Here is a 26,044-nt window from a genome sequence, read left to right as displayed (position 1 = left end):
GGGTATTATGCTCAGTGAAATAAATCAGGCAGAGAAAGACAAATACCAAATGATTTCCCTCATTTGGGGAGTATAACAATGAAGCAAAACTGAAGGAACAAAATAGCAGCAGACTCACAGACTCTAAGAAGGGACTAGCGGTTACCTAAGGGGAGAGGTGAGGGAGGGCAGGTAGGGAGGGAGGGAGAAGGGGATTGTGGGATATCATGATTGGTGCACATGGTGTGTGTGAGGTCACAGGGAAGACAGTGTAGCTCCGAGATGACAAATAGGGACTCTGACATCTTACTACATTGATGGACAGTGACTGCAAAGGGGTATGGGGAGGGACTTGATAACAAGTATGAATGTAATAACCACATAGTTTTTCTTGTTCAACCTTCAGAAGAGTGTATATCAATGATACCTTAATTAAAAAAAAACACTACACAAAGAATGGGATGGGGGATTACATATTCTGTTGTTCAGTTTCTTACATTGTAAGTTAAGCAGTGTTATAATAATTCAAGGTCGACAGTGATGAATTAGGAACACCTATTATCACTAGAGCAACCACAAAAAATAAAACAACTACAAAAAGCTACTAAAAGAGATAATATTGAGTACTAAAAATGTTAGATAAATTCAAAAGCAGGCCATAAAAAAGAAAAAAGGAATGAAAACTAAATCCGACTAATAGAAAACAAATGGCAAGATGGCAGACTTAAATTTGACCATATAAATAACTACTTTAAATGTGACTGTACTAAACACTCCATTGAAAAACACAACACAGATCAAACGAATGAGTCAATGGGCTGATTTAGCTGTAAGTTTGTGAACTCTATAATTTACCTGTTTTCATACTGGTCTTTCATCTACAACCATCCCTCAATTAAACATCTTGTTAGAAGAATGTATGATCTTTCTTTTTTGCAATGAACAGACCATTTTTGGAAAAATGAAGAAAATGAAACAATGAATCCACTATCCAAGGCTCATTACCCTGCTCATCCTGCACATGGGCCTGCTGTGGAAGAACATAAATACACACAGTAAGCCAGTGCTCAGCATCACCACCACTGCATTTAAGCCACCCTGGGTCTAAGCCAGCATTCCTGGTTACAAGCTCTTTGTGAGGAAATCCTCATCATAGAATATTTGTGCCACTCCTTGTGAACATGGTCCAAAGTCTGATATAATTTTTCTTTTCAAGTGGTTTAGAAGAGCAGAAGGAAAAAGGAAAAGCAGAAGATACATTCTCTTTTTCATCTTCTAAATTGGAGGGATTTCTTTTTAACTGAACTTCACTATGAGCAAATGGTATAGTGCTTTTACCCAGAATGATTTGGACATATGGTAATGGACTTTTCACCCTACGCACTATTGGAGGGGAATGGAATGAACGGACAACAAATTTAGGGCATTAAATTGGAGAATAAATGTGCATTTACAAATATGAAGGCACAGGTAACAGGTGGTTTTGGGGATAGGCTCTGTTCACTCCTACCGTTCCTTGTTGATAAAAGTGTGGAGCCAGCTCCAACAGCCAAGCAGATTCAATAGCGGTCACATCTCTCATATAGTACTTCGAGGTTTGTATAACTTCATTGTAGATAACCCTGAAACAAGGAGAAAACATGAGCTAATTTCCTATATCTTATGATGACAGTCAAGAACCACAACACTTCGAAGTAAAGATTATTTTCCCTTCACCTCCACAAGTATCTATTCTCTGTGCCACGCACTTTACTAACCAAACGCATTTATGTTGCTCACTTACACCTCATGACCTGAGTGGTGAGTAATAGTGTGTCTGTCTTACAGGTGAGACTCTAAGTCCTGTGTGATTTCCAGAACATCTCAATTACCAGCACAGGACACTTCTGGATTCTTAGTGTGCACTTACAGAACTCCAAACAGAGCCTGCTGACTTTATTAGAAAATGCAAGGACAGAAGCAAAGGCTTGCCTGCTTCTGAATGGGGATGGGAATTAACTATAAAGAGACACAGTGAACTTTCTAGAGTGATGAAACTATTCTGTATCTTATTTGGAGTGTCAGTTAGATGGGTGTACACAGTTGTCAATACTCTTTCACTATACATAAATTATAGCACTACGTAAGGGAAAATAAAAGCCTTGCCTGCAGCTAAGGTAACAGACACCAAAGATCCAAAGATAATTTCAAATTCCCAGATGTTAGGAGTGTATATATTAGAGACACTAGTTTCTAAGACTGGAGTGTTCATTCAGGGCTTCCCTCACAACTACCTCAGCTGCACTGTTGCGTCCACCCCCTGAAAGCCAGTAAATGAGTCAGCAATGAAGGCTGGCCCCAGTGACAGGGAGGGGCCCTCCGCAGACAGGCCGTGGGGACGAGGGGCACTGTCTTCATCACCTCAGCAGTATGGATCTGCTTCAGGATAGGCTCTATTTCCAAAATCCCTTTTCATCCTTTCTTTCCTCGGGGCTCCTTGGGAATGAAGCAGGAAAAAGCCTTTTTCTTTTAAGCAATGCCAAAATGTAATCACCCTGGCATCAGCAAACCCTTGAAAACGGATTTAAAACCAAGGTTTGGTTTCTCTCTTCAACTCATCTTTCATGTTAAAGGCCAACAGGTAACATTTCTAAACTCAGGACTGACAAAGTTTCTCGCTGGCTAAGAAGCTTCCAGATCTGCACTGGTTACAGGGTAAAGTCTAATTTGTCTAAGGGAAGAGACCTCAAACCTACTATCCATCAGAATGGAGGACTTGCTAGAAAAGACTGCTGGGCCCTATCCACAGCTTCTGATTTAGTAGGGCAGGGCAGGGCTTGAAAACCCACATTTCTGATGAGTTTCTAGGTGGTGCCACTGCTAGCCAAGATCACACTTCAAAAACCACAACTGTAGGGTCCCAAGTCTCTTCTAACAGATGCTTTGCCTTCTAATTTTATCTATCATTATCTCCCCTCTTCACACATGCCCACCCCACAACCCCCACACCTTTCCTAGGGCTTCTCCATCTGTGGTAAAGAACCAGTTATTCTTAAAATTTCCATTATAAAAAAAACATTGTAAAATCATTATTTTTGTGAATTACAATACCATTGATTTACTAGAATTTTGAAATTCTAGAATCTTGAATTACTAAAAAAATGAAAATAAAGTAATATATATATAATATAAGCTCCAGTTTTTTGTCATCAAATTAGACAGACATAAAGTTAATCTATTAAAATGCTATTAACAGGTCGAGATGCCTACTCTCAACCTCTGTACTTATCACCTCCTTCAAAGGCAACATTAGACTTGCGCCATTTCACAGAGCACCCTTTGGGAAGCCCTGGGCCAGCCACACCACTGATTGCTCACTTCCCACAGACGTGAGGTTCTTCCACTGTTCAATGGCTTTGCCCCTGCTACTTTCAGTCTGTATTCCCTTCATGTCCTTCCTGCCTGAAAACTCCCGTTTCCAGATCCAGAGTAAATGTTATCTCCTCAGTGAAGCCAGCCCTGACATGAAGTGCCCACCTCAGCACTTCATACACCCCTCTACCAAGGCCCCTCTCCTGAGGTACTGGAGCCTGTGTTTGTCTCTCTATCAAGACTGAATTCATCTCCACATGGAACCTGAATTCATCTCCACATGGCCATGTGCAGTGCAGGGTGTAACATCTAGTCTGCGGGTGAAAGTGAATGTTTAGTACGTAGGTGAGTGCGGAGAGGAGGATCACCATTTGTTTACAGAGATCTCTGATAGAAATTCTATAGACAACTCAGTATAGTAATATCAACAAAAGCGTACTGGGCACCCATACTCAAGCGCTATGCCAGGCACTGGGGACCCAGAGACAAAGAACTAGGCCTTGCCTTCGGGCAGTTACAAGGCTAAGAAACAGGAAGGTGGCTTACCAGCGAGGCGGCTTCTCTGCATAGAGGACCGATGCAGGGTGGATATGTAATTCATGATCATCACGGATAGTCCTTGCGAAACAGAAGAATTTTATCTGAAGTACATTTTACTTACAGCAAGGTTTTCCCACAGAAGTGTTTAGTAGTAGTATCAAAAAATGAGGTGGGTGGGGAATAGGCAAAATAGGTGAAGGGAATAAAAAGGTACAAACTTATCAAATAAGTAACTCACAGGTGAAAAATACAGCACAGGGAATATGGTCAATAGTATTACAGTAACTTTGTGTGGGGACAGGTGGTAACTATACTTATTGTGGTAAGCATTTTATAATGAACATAATTGTTGAATCACTATGTTGTACACCTGAAACTAATATAATACTGTATGTCAACTACTGTAAAAAAATGTATGCAGATTGTATTTCACAAGAACAAAACTATTCCATCTTCTCTAGTGTCCTTTGTTGGTCCCTTCCCCAATGCCACCCCGGAAGTCAAGAATAAATAATGCAAAAAAGAGAAAAGAAATATGTGAGCATTCAGAAAAAACATTTAGAAATATATTACTCTGCTGATATTTTTATCATTTGTAGATTCTCTTTCAAAACAATTTCCTTGGGGACAGAAACAATATATAATGATTACTTCTATAAACTTTTCTATTAAACAAAGTCAAACAGGAAAGAAAATGACTATGGGGGAAAAACAGAGGAAAAAGGAAAGCTCAATATTGAACTATCCATTTCTCTGAAATAATATTTCAATTTCCAACTAAGATTTGATTCAATTCAATTCAAAAAATATTCCTGAGCACAAAACTATCGATAAGGTCAGATGACAAGAGAACATTAGATCAGGATGTCACTGCCCCAACTGTAGACAGAGTCTCTGGGGTGCCAGGGCTCTGTGTGCAGGTTAAGTACTGTCGAGTGCCCCAACCAAGCTGTCCCTGCACACTAATGAAACCAGCACCCTGGGGTCCTGGCTGTCCTACCAGGTGATCTTGAGCTGACCAATACTGAACTTTGTCTCAAAGGGACTGACTCTGAACCCTGTTAGGTAGCCTATATTTTTGTTGAGGACACTGGTGAAAGAATTTTTTAAATGCTAGTAGAAACTGCTAATTAATGCTCTTGAGGAGAGTGGTGTGATTAAAATGATGACAAAATAATGGTACTCACTGGAGATCACAGGCCTCTCCAGAGTTGCCTCAAACATGGACAACTCACTGGTGCGAGGGGGAGCTCATACGATGGGCAACAGACTCATGATACTGACAGACAAGGGCACTTGGCCTGGAGTAGCACACAGAACATACTAGGGAAAAATGTAAAGTGCTGTACTTAGGTTCAAACAGTCAGCTACTAGGACACAAGACTGGGGAGACCTGGCTTTCAGAAAAGCAAACAAAAAAGCTCAGAGCAACTCCAGATGCATTAACAAGAGATGTCACGGGTGACCTCAGGACAACAGGACTGTAGTATTTTCTGAGAGGAAAAAGCTAACAAAGACATAATATACAGAAGAAATCCAAAGAAAAGCTGGGAGAATGCCTCTGGATTGCTCCCTTATTAAAGAACAGAGCATTGTGATCACTGTACTTGAAATAGGCTGAGTAATGAGTCTACAGTGAACTGAGAAAAGACAAACTAAAGTAACAATTCAGAGAATGGGAATGATTCCACTTGGAGAAAAGAAGACTAAGCAGGTGTTAGCTTTTCCTGTATCTGATTACACTGAAGGTTATTAGGAGGCATCGATGATCAGTGATTTTCTATCCTAGAAAATGGAACTGGAAGAAACAGGCTATGGTCTGTAGGGGAGGCACATCCAGCACATGAAGACGTGTGCCAACATCCAGACACCAAATGTGGCCTCGATGTATCAGGGGAGGTGCTGGCCCCACCTACCCCAGTCCAGCAGATCTCTCAAAACATAATGAGCTGCCTGACGGCAAAGGTAACTTCTCTGGGAAGAACCATCTTGAATGGTTCCCTCTAGTCCTATCATCATATTGTTGGAATGGAAATATTACCAGACCTGTAATTGTCATCCTTCTACAATATGTGGATTGGCTGAATATTTGAGAATCACTCCCAAGAAGGTAAGATATGTTGCTTAAAGCTATACATCTTTGGAAGGAGACATGATGTAAAAAAAAATTATTTAATTTCCCTGAATATCAGTTTTCTATGGTGGGGGTGGGCGAATCATTTTTTAAGATTCCTCCTTTAACAGATGACTTCATAAGGTACCATGTTACCTATAGGCTCCAGTGGAATGAAACCTTGCTGCATTGGCAAAGAATCCTGAAACAATGCACCTCAGAACCGGATCTGGATCACCTATGTGAGAGAGCAGAGTGAGGAGTAAGACCTTACCTGCCCTGTGCTCTGCGTGCTCAGGGTCGTGCTGTGAGGCCCCACTCCAGGCTGCTTCAAGACACCTCACAACCACCTCCTGAAGCAGCCCCAGCCACACGCCCCTGGGAGCTGGACATCTGCCCTGGCACCATCTATGAAGGTCCCCACCCTCCACAATGACTGCTGAGGGCAGCATCCTGGACTGTTCCTTTTACTTGGGACCCCCAAATCCTCCCTAGGCCACAGGTGACCACATTAATGCGGGCACCAGAACATCAGTGCACATTCCACAGGCTGGCCAGTGACCTTTTTAGGAGAGCATCTTGTGGGAATGCTGTTCCTTCCAGAAGACACAAACTGGGACACTCCACTACAACAGGGTTTCTGAGACTATAAGCTATAGGGTGGAATTCTTCAAAATCTTCAAACATTCCATTTTATTTTGTGTCTCTACTGCTATAGTAAACATCTCCCAAGGATAAAGCCTTCCCATTTATTAGATGATTTCCACAAGATACTTTCCAAATTATTATGCAAAAGGATGTCATTTATATGGCACATGACATACTGTAGTTCATCAATTCTAAGACTTTTTTTTTATACTTGAACTTACTGAAATCAGGACAGCATTTTATAATTAATTTGGTAGCATTTTCTTTCTTAGTGATACATAAAATAATGGTATCTTAAAAACAATGGCATCTTTGTTCCAGTGAAATAAGTTTGTTGGTAAATAAGTTCCCAAAAGGTGGTTCAACTTACAAAGTCATAAACAATGTATGAGAATGTACATTTCACTGTATTCTTACCAGCAATGTTTTGGCAAAAAGGTATGCCCTCCTTTTACTGTACATTTATTTGATTACTATCTGTATTTCTTCTTTTGTGAATTTTCTGTTCCATCCCCTTGCCCATTTGTCAACTTGGAAACCAGTATATATTTTTAATATGTTAAATGAAGTCATTCTGTAATAAAGCTATTAATTTTATCTAATGTCTGAAGATTTTTTTAACCTTTTGCTTTCTTTTTCTTAAACATACAGAAGTTTTAAATTTACATATAATTTATTGAGCTTCCATAATTTTCTCTAGTGTTCCTATGCACAAAACTGATAAATCTAAATCTACATTTTAACCATGATGTGATCCAAGATCCAGTTCCTTCTCTCTAACTGCCCAAAAGAAATTTCCATGTAGAACATGTATTCTTAATCAGGTTGATATCACTTCCAAAGGGTTGAAAATTGGTTCTTGGTGGCAGGAAGGGGGTGTGGGGAGGACCTTAGTACAACAGCTATGGGCCTCCAAAGCACAACCCTACCTTACAAAATTTTATTCCTTAGTATTTAATTTCTCTTTTTAGGCAGAATTTAAATTTAATGTAACTCTTCTCTTGGGCAAGTGGTTCATAATGAAAAACAGGTTAAGAAACACAGATGTAGAAGTAAAGGTCATCTGTCTGCCAGGTGACAGGCACTCACTCCATCAGCTTCCCCCAGTTAGCTGCCCTTCTAAGCTTCCTGTTTCTTTCAATGACACCAACTTTACCCATCACCCAGATTTCAGCTCTTCCCTCTTGTGAGTCTATTCACTTATCAGTGTTCTCTGAGCATCAAATGCTCCCACTCCAAGCTCCACAGTCCTCCTGGCCTAGCGTGTCCTTTGTCACTGTCTTCTAATTTGACTAGTCTGCTTGACTAAACTTCACCACATTCCCAGGCCTGCTGTGAGACCTCCCAGGCCAGCCCCCACCAGACTCCTCTTCCCAGCATTCCTACTACCTCTGACACTGCTCTCTGCTATGATCACTAATGTGTCTAACTCTTCTAAGAGAACTGATAATCTTATACATAGTAGTTTGTCCATCTGTGTGAGTCTCTCCCTTCACTGCACTGCTTCCTGACCCTAAGAGCCATGTTATAATCATTTGCTCTCAGGATCTAGGCAAAATAAGGCTCTGGAATAAAACTACCTGAGTTCAACTTCTGATTGCACCAGACACTCACCCTGTGACCTCCAGCAAGTTACTCTGCCTCTTAGCCCATTTTCTTATGGATAAAATAGGGCTAACAGCAGCACACACTTCACTGCATTGTTGTGAGCATTACATGAATTAACTTATGAAAACATTCAGAACACGGCCTGGCCTATTACAGGCACCAAAGAGAGCACTTGCTGAGAGTATGGCAGAGGGCCTGGCACACAGTAGGTATTCAAGGACAAATGCTGAATGAATGAGGAGACATGCCATTTCCTCAGAAGTATAGGTTTTCAGCCACGCAAATCTAGCTTTGCTGATAACAAGCTGTGTTGTCCTGAACATAATTTAACTTCTTACCAAGACTTTACAGCTCATCTTTAAAATAAGGATACTATCACCTATGCCTCACAAAGGGGGAGATTAACTGAGAGAATATTCGCAGAACCCCTGCCATGGTGTAACTTAGTATGCCCTCAGTTAATGGTAGTCACTCTCCCTGCCAGAGGCCAGAGACGATGTCTTCTTACACAGCACCTCCATCCTGTCTAACATAGACCTGTTTTAGTAATGCCAGTTTTATTGAAAATAAAATGTAATGTAACCATAAATATTGGCCACTTAGAAGTAATTCTTGCAGAGCCCACATGGGAAAATTAACTGTATAACATGTGATGAAGTAAGTGTCAATGATTCTTAAGCACTGTCAGGGCTTGTCAGATTTCTTTAGTAAGTAGAGCCCTCAGATATAAAAATGGGCTTCCTTGGAACAAACATGCTACTTTCCATGCAGCTTTTCACTGACACAGGCAATTCCAAAGGGCAGCCCAGTGGAGGTGCAGACACGCGGTGCTGCCTCACACCAGCCCAGCATGAGGACTCTGAGGAAGGCCACTGAACAGCAGAGGAAGGGACATCCCCAGTGACGACGGCTGACTCTTACCTTCGCTGGATTTCTTGGGCACTTGAAACTTGACAAGAAGCTTTTTCAATTGTTCTCTGACTGTCGCAGCTCTGACAAGACCCTTGTAATTCAGGAAATGTTCCTGACACCAGTGAGAGTTCTTGTTGTGCTACAGAAAACCCAGACAGAGGGCAAGTGAGAAAAACAGAAATGTTTTCCACTAAGGCTCTCCTGTGACAACTATTTTCTCCTCCATTTGCTAATTAGAGGGACAAGATCTTCAGGTTGAAACTGGCCCTTTTTTGCTCCATCTCTTTAAACAGATGTTGGTAACCACACTCATCATCGGACTGCTCTTCCGGGCTCACCCTGTGCTCAAGGGCAAATGGGAGCTTAGTGACACGCAGAGCTGTTTTATTTTCAGTCTTACACACCTCCCTGCGTGGCAAAATATGAGCAAGAACCACTTCCCTGAGGTGCTTTGTGAACCAACTCTCCTTTGTCGAGCCTGAGTTTAACCACTGCGTGTGACTACAGGCAAGCAAGGCAACACTTGCCAATTTAGAAATAATTTGTAAATTACTATTATTTATCCTCAAAGTATGATTTTTCTATCAACAGTCTTAATTTTATTCTACATTTTTAAGTGTGATCATTATGTTTTAGAGTAAATTACTGCTGTGGAAATGTACCTCTGAAATTATATTCTAAGCCAGGGAGGAAAGTGTTTTAAAGAAGAAAATGTTAATTCACAGAGGACCTTCCAAGAAGGCAACTATAGGTTAGTGTCAAGTAGACATGTTCTCGCACTCCACCGGCACAGGACACTTCAGACTGCAGGTGGTACACAGGGCCTGCACAAATGAATTTTAGCTGATTTAATCCATAATTAATCATCTCAAAAAGAGAACTGATTTTTCTGAAATCTGTTCATTATCTGAATAATCTCCCTTCCAATCTCTGATAAAACTAAAATGTAGTATTTCTCTTCTAAGAAAGTATTTAAGAAATGAATACAAGATACTGAAAATCTGAATCAGCTCAACTAGGTGGAGCACAGAGGGGGCCTGCCGAGGGGTAGTTGTGCTTACTTTGATAAATGATTCATACACGTTGAGCATAGTAAGATGATCACCCTCCTCCACAGCAAATTTTCGGTGCATTCGAATCTGAAATAAAGCAATGTGCAGAGGTTGACTGCTGGGGAGCCTTCTGTTCTGGGAGATAACATTGCCTCCTACCTACAAGCTCATGGCTTATAGAGAGAAAGACCTGATTTGCACCATTCTACTGTTACCGTTTCTTGAAAGACCTCAGATTGGTTACTTAAACTTTCTCAGCCTCAACGTCCTCACCTGTAACATCAGGGTATTAAACCTGTCTATCAAGATTGCAATAGGATTAAGATAATTCACTGGCACAGGTATTAGATAAACGTTAGTGTTCTGTCTGTCTCCTCCTCTATCCGTCAGTACCATCTCTTTCAGAAGAACTCCCAGCCCCCAACAGAATGTAAGTTCCAGGACGGCAGATGGCTGACTGGCCCATGGTAAACACTCAACAGTCCTAGGCTACCACCAGCGGCACAATCCTTTCAGAACCATCCCCGAGTTGTTCTTTCTGTAAGATCCTGGGCAATGCCATCTGCTCCCATGACTTCAAGGAGCAACCTATACAATATATATAACAAGTACACAAATTTACTTATTAACCTCAGAATTTTCTCCTTGCATCAAATAGCACATGATTAATTAACCTTCCTACCTTCCTTCCTTCCACTCATTCATTAACAGGTATTTACTGAGCACTTACTCTAGGCCAGGCACTGTTCTAAGCATTTGGGATGTAACAGTGAAAAAAACAGTGATGAGAGAAAAAAAACAAACAAGATACATAAGCAAAATGTATAGTATATTAGGTGGCAAGAGTTGCCAGGAGAGAAAAATAAAGCCAGGGATGGGGATGGAAAGGGGAGGAGGGCATGTTGCAAGTTGAGACAGAGTTGTCAGAACTTTAGTTGAAGTCCTTGAACATGAGTTTGCCTGTCCTGAGGTAGGATTGTTAGAAAGCTTAAGAGAAAAACAAACAAAAAATGGAGAAAATGGACATAACTACCCAGGCACAGAGACAGGAAAACTTTGTAATCTCTGTTATACAACTGTGAGGGAGATGACAACAATCCGTAAGAAAGACTCTCTCCTCCATGGGACACATCCAAATTCAGTCCCTCCAGGCGAAAGCTGCTGCTTCTCTGACTCTTCCAAGAGGAAGTGGCTTTGAACTCATCTTTGGCCTGCCCCTCTCTGTACGCCTCACCACTGGAGCATCTTCAATATCCTAACATTTCCCCTCACTCTTTCTAGCGTTCACTCTCAGCCGCCACTGACGCAGGGCTCCCGGCAGGGCCTCGTCCTCTCCTGGGCAGGGCACCCTCTCCCACAGCATTAGAATCAGCCTGCTGTGCATCACACCTGACATCACTAATGTGCCCACCAGGGCGGTTTTCCCTGACAGGAAGTCAGAATGACAGCGGTTATGATTTGGGGTTCTGTACTGTGAAAAACAACTCCACCATGTCTGTGCAGCCATGAATGACCTTACCTTTCTATGCCTCCATCTCTAAAAACGATTATACTAGCATCTATCTCCCAGGTTTATGGTGAAGGTAAAACGAAACAGCGCACATAAATGTGTGGCACAGTGCTGGGAGCACAGCAAACACAAACACACCTGGTATCGTCTATAGTTCCTGGGCTGCTTTAACAAGGAAAGGCAAAAGTAAAAGAGACTGGTATGAACTCTCGGAGAGGAAGATGGACTTACTGCCTGAAACTTCTGGTTTGAGGGGACCACAAAGATATTCTGGATCTGCATCATGGCAGCAATGCTTAGGATTTCCAGAGAACAGCCAAAATTTCCTGTCAAACAAAAAGCATGTTTGATTTCAAATATACAATGTGCTGATGAGACGTGAAAAATGTTTTCTGACATTTTCCTTACACCATATTGTAAACTAAGACCATATATTTATAAACAGTTCGATTTTTAAAGGTGATGATATATAAACACTTCTCTCTACCAAATGGAATGTCCTACATGGCCCTGATGAATGAAGGCTGGGGAGGACTCAGAGACAGGGGCCGCTGGTCCCCCCTGCAGCTGCAACACCGAGGGGCTCTCGTGAGCCACAGGCAGCCACAGTGGCCCCCTCACAACGGGCAGGTCAGCTCCACACCCGCTCCCTGCTCTCCTATGCAGATGCCTGGACCAGGCAGAAAGCCTGAGAGGGAAAAGGGAGTAGAGAATACGTGGGCTGTGTCCCTTCTGCTGTTTCCCTGCTCCTGGACCCTGCCCTGAGGCAGCCTCCCCCTTAACAGGGCTCATCTCCCCCAGCAAGCCTGAGGCATACCCAGACAGGGAAACACTCCGTGGGCCACTGGCTGCTGCAAGCACCTGGCAACAGTCCAGGGCATTAGACGGTGAGCATGAAATGCCGGCCCGTCCTACCTCCCCATAGCTTCCTGCCTCATAAGTATCCCCCCACCCCAAACTTAAGAACCCCATTTCTCAATGTAAGCCTAAGATTATATGGTTGTTCCAAAACACAATTAGAGTTCACTTTCGCCAGGCTTAGTTGGAAATACAGCTTTGTGGATTTCCAGAGAATATAAAAGTTAGACAAAAACAAGAAAAATTAATATTCCCATTGTTTCTAAATGATTCTGACTTCTAAGTATGACAAGATCTCCAGGTTATACACTTTTATCCCTTAACTCATATCCTCACAAAAATCTGAAGGTGTCAAAGAAGCTGAGACCCTTGTGCTTTACTAGTGGGAACACAAAATGGTATAGCTACTGTGGAAAACAGTATGGTGATTCCTCAAAAAGTTAAACACAGTATTATTGGATGATCCAATAATTCTACTCTAAGTATAAATCCCAAAGAAGTGAAAGCAGGGACAGACTCTTGCACACCCATGTTCACAGCAGCATTATTCTCAGTAGCCAAAACTGGAAGCTCCTCAAGTGCCCATGGACAGACGAATGGTAAATACATACAATGGAATATTATTCAGCCTTAAAAAGGTACTCTGACAAATGTTACAGCACAGACGAACCTTGAAGATGTTATATCAAGTGAAATAAGTCAGCCATAAAAGGACAAAATATCATATGATTCTATATGTAAGAGATTCCTAGAATAGGCAAATTCACAGAAACAGCAAGCAGAATGGTGGATGCAGGGGCTGAGGGGAGGAGAGAATGGGGAGTGTTTAATGGGTACAGGGTTTCACGTTGAAAAGATGAATAAGTTCAGGTGATGGATGGTGTTAATGATTGAACACAATATGAATGTACTTAATGCTCCAGAACTGTACACTTAAAAATGGTTAAAACAGTTACATAATTTTTTACAATTAAAGAAAATTCCCTGTTTAAAATTTTTTAAAAATAAGGTCTCAGTTCTGGACTCAGAGGAAAAAGACACAACTGTTTACTGAATTAATAACTGATGTTGAATTACAACTTAGTAACAAGCCAAAAACCAGGCAGCTTCACATGAAAGATCCTTTACTACCCTCTTCCTCAAGCCACACAGAATTCAGGGGAATAACTCTTCTGGCAAAACAGAACTAATGAGAACCGTGGGTCTCCACCTACCTGATTCAAGTAGCATTTTTGCAAACATGGGATTCAAAGGAAACTCTGCTATTCTCATGCCAAGTGGTTCAGTTAGGCGACAGTCTTTGTCCAAACCTGCCACAAGAACAACAATAAAAATCAGGGGAGATGTACCACTGTGTTGAAAAATGCTCAGTTGTTGAGAGAATGGAAGATGATGTATGCTAAAAAGAAGGGACCCAAGAACCCTCCTACACTGTTGGTGGGGATGTAAATTGGTTCAACTGTTGTGGAAAGCAATATGGAGGTTCCTCAAAAAACTAAAAATAGAAATACCATTTGACCCAGGAATCCCACTCCTAGGAACTTATCCAAAGAAAACAAGATCCTGATTCAAAAGGACGGATGCACCCCTATGTTTACTGCTGAGCTATTTACAATAGCCAAATATGGATGCAACCTAAGTGTCCATCAACAGATGAATGAATAAAGATGTGGTACATATACACAATAGAATATTATTCAGCCATAAAAAAGAGAAGAAATCCTACCATTTGCAACAACATGGATGGAGCTAGAGATTATTACACTCAGTGAAATAAGCCAGGCAGAGAAAGACAAGTACCAAACAACTTCACTCATTTGTGGAGCATAAGAACAAAGCAAAACAGCAGCAGCCTCAGAGACTCTGAGAAGGGATTAGTGGTTACCAAAGGAGAGGAGTTGAGGAGGGTGGGTGCAGAGGGAGGGAGGAGGGGATTAAGGGACACTGTAATTCGCAATCACAATATTGGTAAGTCACAGGGAAGGCAGTATAGCACAGAGAAGAAACTAATGACTCGATAGCATCTTACTATGCTGACAGACAGTGACTGCAAGGGCGGGGGGGTGAGGGGGGGTAAGGACTTGATAATATGGGTGAATGTTGAAACCACCATGTTTTTCATGTGAGACCTTCATAAGATTATTTGTCAATGATACTTTAATAAAAAAGAAAAAAAAAAAAGGAAGGGACCCAAAAGATGCATCATGAGCTACCAAACCCAATCTGCCACCTCAGAGCTATTCCATTACAAGAAGAAATCTCATCTGGGCTCTTGAACACTCAATTTTGAAAAACCGGTATTTCTCACGGCTTCTCTTCAAGGATGTAGATATAACAGAATGGCCCTGCAGCCTCCTCTTGCTCCCACACCCTGCTCACCCACAACAGCCTCACTCCTGGTCCCATGGCTCCGCAGAGATGGCTCTTTCCAAAGGCAAAACCAACCAGACAGGGCCAAACAGAAAGGGCGCTTTGCTTTGGGTCTCAGCAGCCACTGACTCTGTGACCACAGCTCCTTGGACCCCTCTTTCCTGGTTCTTTGCCACCGCCCCCTGCTGCTCTTTGTCACCTCTGGATCCTCTTCCATGCTGCAGATGTCCCAGGATGGCACCACATGCCCTCTGTTATTCTCATGCTATGTGAGCAATTACAAGGCTGGTGACTGAATCTAAACACCTGCCCAGATCTCTCTTTGATGTGAACACTAGAGCTATTTACCCACTGGCTCCTGGGCAACTTACTGAACTTCTATTCCCACATTCTTCCTTGTCTGCCAACATCCAGGTACTGGATTCCCAAGATGTAGGCTAGGGTTTTACTATTGTTTAAGCTATTCCCAAGATGAAGAATTAGAGAAAATACTGCAGAGCTCATACTAAGACAAAAAAGGTCATTTCTCTTCTGTTCCCACATCATCATCTCTTTAAAGGTGATAATTCAGCTTATAATTAAATTAAGTTGGGTGCTCCGTTCTACCTTTTCAAGCTTATTTATGGCAGTGGAAAAACATAAGATATTTGAAATTTCATTCTGTTTGATTGGAGGAAAATCAGTCCAAATTAAAAGTTTCTGTGTAATCAATGTTCTTCCAATACTCCTTACAGATTATCCCACAAAACCTTGCTTTCTAATTCCTATTACACGCTTGGGAATGGGATGGAAACCTATTCTATCACATACTCACTCTGGGCTGACTTTACACAGACCCACCTAAAGGCCTTTTAAATCACTGAAGATCTTTTCAATCAGTAATTGGCTGTTCCTTCATAAGGAAGTATCATAAATATAACAAGTGAGGAGGGACCCCTATCTCACCCCATACAAAAGGTGAACTCAAAATAGATTATAGATCTACTAAATGTAAGAGCTAAAACTATAAAAACTCTTCAAAGAAAACATAGGAGAGATCTTCATGCCCATGGGTTAATGGTTTAAACTACGCAAGTTTCTTAGATAAGGCACTAAAAGCACAAGCAACAAAGAAAAACATAAATTGAACTACATAAAAACTTAAAACTTTTATTCTACAAATGATACCATCAAGAAAGAAAAGCCAACCCAAAGAATGGGAGAAATATTTACAATCACAGACCTAATGAGAAACTTGTACCCAGAATATATAAAGAACTCCTCCAACTCATTAATAAAAACAATACTCCAAGAAAAAAATGGGCAATGGATTTAAACAGACATTTCTCCAAACAAAATATACCGATGGCCAACAAGCATATGAAAAAGTGCTCAACATCATTAATAATTAGGGAAACAGAAATCAAGACCATGAGACACCACTTCATATCCACTAGGATGGCTATAATACAAAAGACAAATAATAAGTGTTGGCAACTCATTTAGTATGAGAAATCGGAACCCACATACACTGCTGGTAGGAATATCCACCAAAAATTTGTACATGAATCTTTACAGCAGCATTTTTTGTTAACCAAATAGGGAAAACAACCCATATGTCCATCAACTGATGAATGGATAAGAATAACTTGGCATATCCGAAGAATCAATCCCATTCCTGAAGATACTAAGATATTAGTAAACAGATGAAGAACACAGATAAGAGACAGGCCTACCTCCCAGAGCATAGAGTAACTCCAAGGCCTGAACCATCGACTGTGCTGGAGGAGGCTGTAAAAAAGACAAACCCTCATAAGTTCATTCCTTCAGGGACATAAAAACATGACTATTTCCTGCTCAAATCCACTCCTCCCTCTAACGTGCCCCACACCCCCAAGTGCCGTGTTTCTATTCGTGATCTGAATGCCCCTGAAATGTTCTCCTTCTCCTCAGCATCCTCAGTATCACATGGTCCTTAATCTCAGACCAATTAGACATTTCCCCTTGTAGCTTTCCCTCATGCTCCCCTCCGTCAGAAGTGGCGGGTCCCTACCTTGAACTACCTCCTTGTTCTCCAGAAACTTACCAGACATTGCTTGCCAGTTTTCACTTCACCATCTCAAATTCCTACAACTAGAAACCCCATGATACTGTAGTGCTTGGGGGGACTGATCTTTGTACCACCCAGAGCCATGCTCCAGGCCTTACCTACAGAGGGTGACTGACATATGCTAAATCTGAAATTCGGAAAATAATAAGAGAATGCTGCACCATCAAAGTTAAGCAAAGCTGATGCTGTGACCTTCACTCTGATTCTCTGGATCCTCATCTCCTCCTTTCCATCTGCAAATCTTTACTGAGCATCTACTAAGTGACAAGCATCATTACAGTTTTGTTCTAAATTATTCTGTTTACAATAAGCCAGGTAATAAAATTATAGAAGTTTTTCAAACTGCATAGCTTTTTTTCCCCCTAAATGCATTCACATGACAAATGTATTTTCTTTATCATACTGTTTTAGTTCAATTTCACAGATAAGGAAAGTAAATACAGTAAGTAAAAGACATTTGAACAAGGTCATTCAGGCAGTTGGTGGCAAAGCCAGAAACTGATCTCAGGTCTCATTGTTTTACTCTGCTCCACCCACTGACTGCCTAGCAACAACGCTGTATTTTTAAAAGTTGTGATGACTACACACACACTTGCAAGGGTAGGAACTAGACCAGATTCACTACACATAGAAGAGTAAACAATTCCTTGTTGACTAAATCATGTCACTAATTCACTAGCCTTTCCTCAGGGCCTCTGACATCCTACTGTAAAAAAAGGGAAAGTATGCAGCACCAAAATGGAGGCACTGAATCCCCATGGGGATCTCTTACACTGAGATTACATGAGCTGCCAGGAACAATAAAGCACTGAATTCAGTTTCGAGTAACTACAGAACAAAACTGACATGGTCCTCTTTGACTCCGTTCAATCCTTGGCCCTATTCATCAATCACCAAGCCTATGAATCTATGAATTCTGTTCTTTGAATTTATCATCAATATAAAAAAAAGTTTACTGCCCCCCCCACTCCATAACATCCATAGTATTTCTACCTAAATACACATTTACTAGTGCCTCTCTGTGGCCTCATCTGATACAGAATCATATCAAACACTATTTTAACATAGTTGGAAGGACTATGTATGTATAGTCTTGGTTTGTTTTTCTCACTATATGGTTTTCTTTTTTCACTGTTTCTTATATCCACTGAAACTTCAGACTGATCACCTGGGATACCTGTATAATAGTCCAACAAGGTCAGACTGTAAAATAAGCAATTTTCTTACTAACAGACAAGTGAGTTGTTTTCAGTTCTTTGCTACTGCAATTAACACTGATAAACATACAAAAATTATATGTACCCTGTGATTTCTACTGTAAAAAAACACAATTTGGGGGGGAAATAACCAGAAGGGAATAAATGAAAATGAATGTGCATGTCTTTTCCTCATACTGCAGTTGTCCAAAAGTTTATGATTTTCATTATATTTTTTAAGTTAATATAAAGTTTAATATAAAGTTAACAAAGTATAAATGTGAAATGCTATAAACCTTATCATACACATTAATTTTTTTCTTCTTTTGAGTTACTTTTTCAGGAGAAATTTCCATGAGAAAAAATACCATACATTTCTATGGTTCATAAAATGTCAAGAAGTCCCCCATAAGGACTTTCCTGAACTGTCAGCTTTAGATGTCATCACTTTTTTGTTTGCTCGATTAACGTAAAGTAGCACAACACAGCTATTTCGATTTACACTTCTCTCTCCTAGAGAGAAGCCAAACATGTTCTAATGTTTATCTTTATGCTGCTTTTTTTCTTTCAGCTTTCTTATCAGTGAGTATTTGATTTATTCTAAGTGATGTTTGAAAACTCCCTGTAGTTTCTGAGATGCTGATCTGTCATTTCCACCATGATGTTTCCCTTTAACCTTTTATGTGGAGCTTTTCATAAACTTGTAATTTGCATATACTGTTCATCTTTTCCTTATAATTTATTTGAAATCCACTAATCAAAGGGTGTATTTTCCATACTTATGATAAATACAATTTTTTCCTTTGGCAAGGTGATTGCTATTGTTATTTTTCTATTTCTTCATTTACCAAGTTCATTATGATATTAGGGTCTTTATTATCCAAAAAACCCAGACTTTTGTCATGCCACATACCAATACAGTTGGGATAGAATAAAGAGTTAAAGTGCAAGTCTTCAAATCATAAAAATTCAAGAAGAAAATATGAGTGACTATTTATTAACTGACCTAGATATAGGGACCGCTTCATAAACACAAGAAATCAGAGGCAAAAACAGAAAGATCTTACTGTGGAAATGTTCAGAATGTCATTTAAAAAACAAACAAAATACAAATAACAAAAAACTATTTGCAAGAAATACTACACAAAAGTTACAGTCTTCAATAGCTAAAGGGCTCGTGAAAACCACAAATAAACAGTAATTCTAACAGATAATTGGCTTAACACTTCAAAAGATATAAAGTTATTTTTAAAACAATCTTATCAGAAGTCAAAATAATGAGGTACAGATAATATTTTTCCTCCCTTCCTTTCTCCCTCCCCACCATCAATCAAATTAGTAAAACTTTGAAGGAATATAACATGGCACAATGGAGGCACAGTGGCTTGAGCATTTGTACACTGATGGAGTTCATAGCTGTAGAGCAATATGACCATTGTGTGCATTAGGACCTACACAATGACCATGGCCCTCTGACCCAATAATCCCACTCCTGGAAACCTGCCTAGGAAATAATGAGAAACTCCATCAGCCACAAGGACCTTCCCTGCTGCAGCTCCACCAGAGCCCTCTTGGCTCCCCAGCTGTGATACTCGTTCTTGTCGGCCGATACACACACTTGCCATCCTGTATCTCCCCACCCCTCCAGGCCTGGTGAAACCCTACTTGGGTTTCAGGTCCCACCTCAGACACGGCTAAGTGGGCTGGGGGCCTTTCCTGTCTCCAGAGCACTAGGCACATGCACTGTCATTACCTACTTACTTGTCTCTCTCCCCCAGCATATAAGAACAGGAATTATGTCCACCTTGTCTGGGGGTATTCCCCCATACCCTGCACAAGGCCAGGAGCAAAGGAGGCAAACAACACAAGAAAAAAGTGAAAAAGAAAACAACAGGAAGGTGACGTGCTTTATAACAAGGTCCTGACATTCCCCTGGGAGCACTCCTGCCTTCCTAAGGCCCCATTCAAAAGGCAGGACTTACCGACATGAAGTGGAACCTGAGGACGTTGTCAATGCCTAGCGCTTTCAGCTGTAGGATAACAGGTGCCAAATTGCTGCGCTGCATCTCGGGAACTGTGGATTGAGGCAGCTGGTCAAAGGCTTCCTCTGAGGATAGGAAATCAGAACTGTTTGGGATCAAATGTAATCAAATGCAATCATTATGCTTAAGGGACAGTTTTCCTTCTCTAATAAGAGGCTCTAAGTGTACAGAATCAGATGCATATATTTTAATGTCTTTTCATATTTAGGAAAGACCATTGTATTTTAAAAAACACTTCAGCAATTTACATCTTTATAAAAGTTTGTCCTGACCCTTTTGTAGTTCATAAACATGATGTTTGGGTGTTCATACTTCTGAGTGATACGTGCCTCCCTCAAACCTTGTTATAATGTCAGCATTTTAGCTGACTGACTTGAAAAATAAATAATAAAAATGAAAGTCCTTTTACTTTGGGATGATTTTTAAAATATATTTTTTGACAGCAAGATATTAAATCAAGGCAACAAGCATTTTTCTGAATCAGACTGGTGCCCAGTTACCATTCCCTCTGCTTGGGTTGAAGTAAATCAAGAAGGCAAGGACATAAGCAATGAACAATTTCAAAATAAATTCCCAAATAGTAATGAGAATATAACAAAACAATCAAATCTTATGAAGTGCAAAAACTGTCCAAATCTAACTTTTAAATCAATGAACCAGGCACATGTAACATGCAGACTCCGATGGTGCCCTAAAGAGATCAACTAATGCTCAAATGCCCCATCAGGAACAGATGACCTCCAACAGGAAAAAGCACCACAAGGCACAGAGGTGCCAAGATGCGAGGCACAGGAGAGGGAGTAGGAAGCAAAATAGCATTTGGGAGGCCTGTTTATAAAAGCTAGACAAATAGGGTAGGGAAAAAGGAGGAAGGAAGAGATTAAGTTTTTTGTAATATATTCAGAAAGCTTATGGATTATACCGAGAATGCTCCACCCACAAAACCCTCTCACATCAGTCAACATTTTAACACCCTCCTGAACACAAATGTGGCCCAACTTCCATTTAGAATATAAGGCTGTAGTTAACTGGAGAAAAAAAGAAAAAAGGTGTCGTGAAGAAAGAGCACTAGCACTAAAGAACCTCAGAAAGGTTTTCTTTGAAAAAATGGACAAGCAATATTCTGTGGGCTGACTGATACAAACTGTCAAATGCATGGGCCTAACTGGAAGGTTCTGAGTAACAGGCAACAGCAGGAGGTTCCAATCGGGATCCTCCCTTTGAGTTTCAAGAGCATTTTGGGGATACCTTTCTGGTATGACAACCACATTCTCCATGCATACTGCTGACGACAGGAGAAGCAAAGTTATCAGATAACAACCCTGCTGAGGAAATGCTCACAGGTAGGAGATGCTCCCTAAGAGTTCAATGACACTCAATTGAATTCCATGAGGACACAGGTATATGGGGCATTGGGCCAGGAGCTGCAGCAACTAGAAACTTCAGTGACATGAAGGACCAAAAATAATAACAGGCCAGGTCCCAATGTATGGTCCACCCAAAGGGAAATGGAGGCTTAAGGGAGGAGGAAGCACAATCATTAGGAGGTGGCATTGAGGTTGCTTCTTAAGGGAGTTGCCATTGGAGAGGATTTGAAGGATAAGGAGGATCTGTTGGACAGAGGAAACAGCCCAAGGAAAGGTATCGAAGGAATGAAAAGTGGATGTGGGAAAACAGAAGGTACATCCAGGAAGAGAGAAGTTCATCTGGGATGCAGTGTAGGGTAGGTACAGATGGACAGTGGGAAAAGATAAGATAGAAAAAGTCCTGAAAGGTTCTGAGGAACTGTTAAGGGTCTGAGAAGGCAGCACCTTCTCAGAGCTGCTTTCTCTGAAGGCTCACCTAGAAATAGGTTAGCCAAGAAAGCCTAGAGGCTGGAGACTAATGCACCTCATTACTACTGGATGGGCCAACCCTCCTCAATGCCCCCCTCCACTAAAGCTACTCATGCTAAGGAGCCCAGTGATCTTTCAACCAAATTTATCTGCCTATCTTTCATCTACATCCTACTACTTGATTTCTTTGGAGGATGAGATGATGCTGGCCATTTCCTCTTTAAAAATAACTTGAGTTCCTCAAAAAGTTAAATATAGAATTATCATATAATCCACAATTCCACTTCCAGGTGTATACCCAAAAGAACTAAAAATGGGTACTCAAAAGAGTACATGTACAATGCATGTACACAGCAGCAACTATTTATAATAGCCAGAAGGCGGAAACAACCATCAACTGATGAATGGATTAACAAATGGCGGTATATCCATGCAATGGAATATTATTCAGCCATAAAAAAGAACAAACTACTGATATACTACAGATAGACCTGGAAAATATTTAGCATTCATTATGCCAAATGATAGAAGCCAGGCATGAAAGGTCATATATTATATGGCCATTTAAGTGAAATATCTGAAACAGATAAATCCACAGAGATATAACAAAGATTAGTGGTTGCCAGAGGCTGAGGGAGGAAGGAATGGGGACAAACTACTTAATGGGTAAGAGTTTTACTTTGGAGTGATGGAAAGTTGTTAAACTAGATAGATGTGGTGGATGCACACTGTGAACATAATAAATGTCACCAAACCATTCAATTTAAAATGGTAAATTTATGTTATGTGAATTTCACCTCAATAAATTTTTTAAGTATCTTAAAACCTTTTCCTCCCCAGAATCTCAGGATGCCTTTCAGCCCTGATTCTTCTCTTTCTACTGTAACCATTACTTCTTAGCACTTTCAGTGGTGGAAGACCCGTACCTCTCTGGCCTTAGGTTCTACTTGTTCCCTTCCTCCCTCTACTCCTTATCCCTCTTCTTCCCTTCCAACGACTAGCACATTTCAATTCCCTCTGCCTAGTGTGCTGAAGTCTAATCTCCACTGCTATCCCTTCTCACCCGGATGACTACTGGGCTGCCAAGATCATCAGGCTCAAATGCTCAATTGTGAAGCTCTTCCCAACAGGATAACTTCCTGCTCTCTGTCTCCAAGGCTCATTCTATTACGGCAAACTCATCATATCATCATATGCCAATCCGTTATGGGTTTGCCTCTACCACCAGACTGTCAGCCACATGGCCAGAGACCATGTCTCAACCTAACCCTAGATCTCTACACCCTGGCACACAGCAAGTGCTCTGTAAACATTTGCTAAAAGAAAGAATAATGTCAGGAATTGAACAAGGACGACAGTAACCAGAAGGGAAAAGAAGGGATAAATGTTAAAAACCCAAATCTGGTAAGTGACTACCGATGGACATTGGATGGAAGAGGGAATTAAAAATGATGTGAAAATTAAGTCTAGACAGTTAAGAGAAATCCTGATACCATCCCCCGCAAAAGAGAAATGCAGAGAGAGAAACAGCAGCTCTGGGGCATCATGGTCTGTAAGTAAGGCTGTCTTGAAGCTGGAGAGAAAACTCTCTTAAGGGCTGGACAATCTTTACCATAATTTCATTATCAGAGCCTAGCACAGTGCACAGCACAGAGCAGGAGTTAACCAACTCTTTGCTTTCTATCAATGAGTTTCAGGGCAGATCCTGCCATTTTAGCTCTGAAAAGACACTCTAAACCAGAGATAAAGATGGAACCCAATGTGAGGCCTCACAGGATACAGGAATCCCAGAACAAGAGAATGGCCCATAAAGTTGAGAGAAGGTTAAGAAAAACAGGACTTGAAACATATAGCCCAAGCTACCAGATCACATGGCCATGGACAGGCCATTCCCAGGCATTAGGTTAGAATGAGGATGGCAAATAGCTGGTGACGTGTGGGCCAACTGTGGCCAATGGGAGCAGCAGCAAAGACATGCAATGTTTAGAGTGAGGAAGGCAGTGGGGGCTGAGTTAGAGGGCCTTGTGAGAGAGGCCTAGGTTTATTTGAAGTCCTGACCATCACGAGTAAGTACCTGTAATATTCTCCCATGCCCAGACTATGAGAAAGTTAAAAACCTTTAAGGAAAGCTATGCTCACCTGTATAAAGACGATAACATTTTCCAGAGCGGCTGCGGCCACCACGTCCTGCTCGCTGGTTGGCTGACGCCTGGGACACTGGGACCACCACCAAGCACTCAATAGCTGTCCTGGGATTGTAGGCTCGGAGTTTCACAAAGCCACAGTCAATCACATACACAATCCCGCTGATTGTAATGGAGGTTTCTGCCACATTGGTGGCCACTATCACCTAAGTTCCCCCAAAAAAGAAGAGTAGATTTTTATTTGGTTCTTTCCATTTTTAATAAACTACTCAAAATCCTAAAAGATTTAACGATACTTCTGACATTTTGGAATCTTGAGAGGCAGCTTGGTATACTGGAAAGAACATGAGCCTCAGGGTCAGGGGCCTCTGGCTTTGAATTCTCCCTAGTGTGTGACTTTGGACAAGTCACTTAACTTCTTGAGCATGGTTGCTTATCAGTGTAATATTTAGTACCCCCCAGGGTTGTAAAGGTTTATTATATAAATGCTTACATATAAACATTTTACATATAAATGTGAAATATATATAAAGTAATTAGAGCCTGGATTTTGCCTCTTGCCTAACTAATATAAACCACCATTTTGTACATGTATACTCATTTATTCACTCACATTCTATTTCCTAAGGGTCTGTTTTTTGCCAGACATTGTTCACAGTTCTGGGGAGGTATGATGAACAAGACCCCTGCTCTCCCTTCTACATTCTAATTTGAGTGTCTAGGTGAAGTAGTGAACATAAATAAGTAATTCCAGAGAGTAACAAATACCAAGAAGAAAAGGCAAAAGAGTAATAATATAATATTATGCAGTATTTAAAGTGTCTCCTATATATTAAATTATAATAATGGGGTGTGGTACTTTAGATGGAATGGACAGGCAAAGGCTCTCTAAAAGATGATTTTGAGATGAGACCTGAGTAACAACAAGCAGCCAACCCTATACAGATCCCTGCAGAAGAAACAGTTCAAAGAATGGAAAAACAGCCAGTGAGACCAGAGTCCAGAGTCCAGAGTCAAGTACAAGACGAGGTCAGGAGGCAAGGACCAGGTCATGTGCAGTCTCTGGACCACTGTGAGATATTTGCATTTTACTGTAAGCACACTGGGTCCTGCTCCAGGAGGATGTGAAGCAGCAGGGGACATGTGTAGACAGCATTCCTAACTTTCTTAAGGCACTTTTATATCTATCATTCTATAAAAATCTTCTTACTGCTTTTACATAGTAGACTTTTTAAGAGTTTATGCTTTAAAACCATTTATCTAAAAGTTATTATTAGTTATGTTTTGCAGCTGAGAATACTGGGCCTCAAGGTTGAGTAACCCATCCAGGGCACAGAGTAACTCAGGTGTAGAATCCAGGCCTCACTGGTTGACCATAGTTCACCTCTGGGCAGACTTGAGTTGCTCCATCCTAACAGCCAGGTGGTTGAGCCCCCTACTCTTCCGAATGGGCTGAATTGGAGTGGATCCTCAGACCATCCCTCACTTATTGCATTCTCTGCCACCTGCTGATAAATAGCTGCTATAAGCTAACTTCAGGCCAGTTCCGTGCCTTCCGCACATAATGGAGGGAAAGCAGAGTTAAGGCCTGTGAGACAGTGAGCAGGAGGCAGACTGGCCGCCCGCCGGCTCCTTCAGACCAGTGCTTCCCACCACGCCCTTTCCCCACCCCAATTTCAAGGCTTAAATATTTTTAAGCCACACCTTGATTAATTGATTTAAACTTGGCTCTATAGGCAAACTAAGGCTTAAATGGTTTAGAAACCATTTATAGAAACTTACCTTTTGTTCCTAACT

At 41.1% G+C, this 26,044-nt stretch overlaps 1 protein-coding gene and 1 non-coding gene across 3 annotated transcripts in view; one reads left to right on the top strand and one right to left on the bottom strand.

Moving 5' to 3' along the window:
* DHX35 (DEAH-box helicase 35) overlaps positions 1-26,044 on the bottom strand; it is a 79,549-nt gene that overhangs the window by 11,371 nt on the left and 42,134 nt on the right. For both annotated transcript variants that reach the window (XM_036902286.2, XM_036902287.2), the window contains 10 exons: positions 24,243-24,453; positions 20,209-20,333; positions 16,657-16,711; positions 13,786-13,881; positions 11,945-12,039; positions 10,213-10,290; positions 9,161-9,290; positions 6,140-6,221; positions 3,877-3,948; positions 1,490-1,601 (listed from right to left, as the gene is read on the bottom strand). In XM_036902286.2, the coding sequence (XP_036758181.2) occupies positions 1,490-1,601; positions 3,877-3,948; positions 6,140-6,221; positions 9,161-9,290; positions 10,213-10,290; positions 11,945-12,039; positions 13,786-13,881; positions 16,657-16,711; positions 20,209-20,333; positions 24,243-24,453 (1,056 nt within the window). The remainder of the gene's footprint in view (positions 1-1,489; positions 1,602-3,876; positions 3,949-6,139; positions 6,222-9,160; positions 9,291-10,212; positions 10,291-11,944; positions 12,040-13,785; positions 13,882-16,656; positions 16,712-20,208; positions 20,334-24,242; positions 24,454-26,044) is intronic.
* Positions 20,539-20,642, top strand: LOC118920991 (small nucleolar RNA U13). The gene has a single exon (XR_005028149.1). It is a non-coding gene; the product is annotated as a small nucleolar RNA U13 (small nucleolar RNA).

This window comes from Manis pentadactyla, chromosome 5 (genome assembly GCF_030020395.1).
Source record: "Manis pentadactyla isolate mManPen7 chromosome 5, mManPen7.hap1, whole genome shotgun sequence".
Classification (NCBI taxonomy): Eukaryota; Metazoa; Chordata; class Mammalia; order Pholidota; family Manidae; genus Manis; species Manis pentadactyla.
The sequence above is the reverse complement of the archived record's forward strand: the minus strand, read 5'-3'. Positions and strand labels throughout refer to the sequence as shown.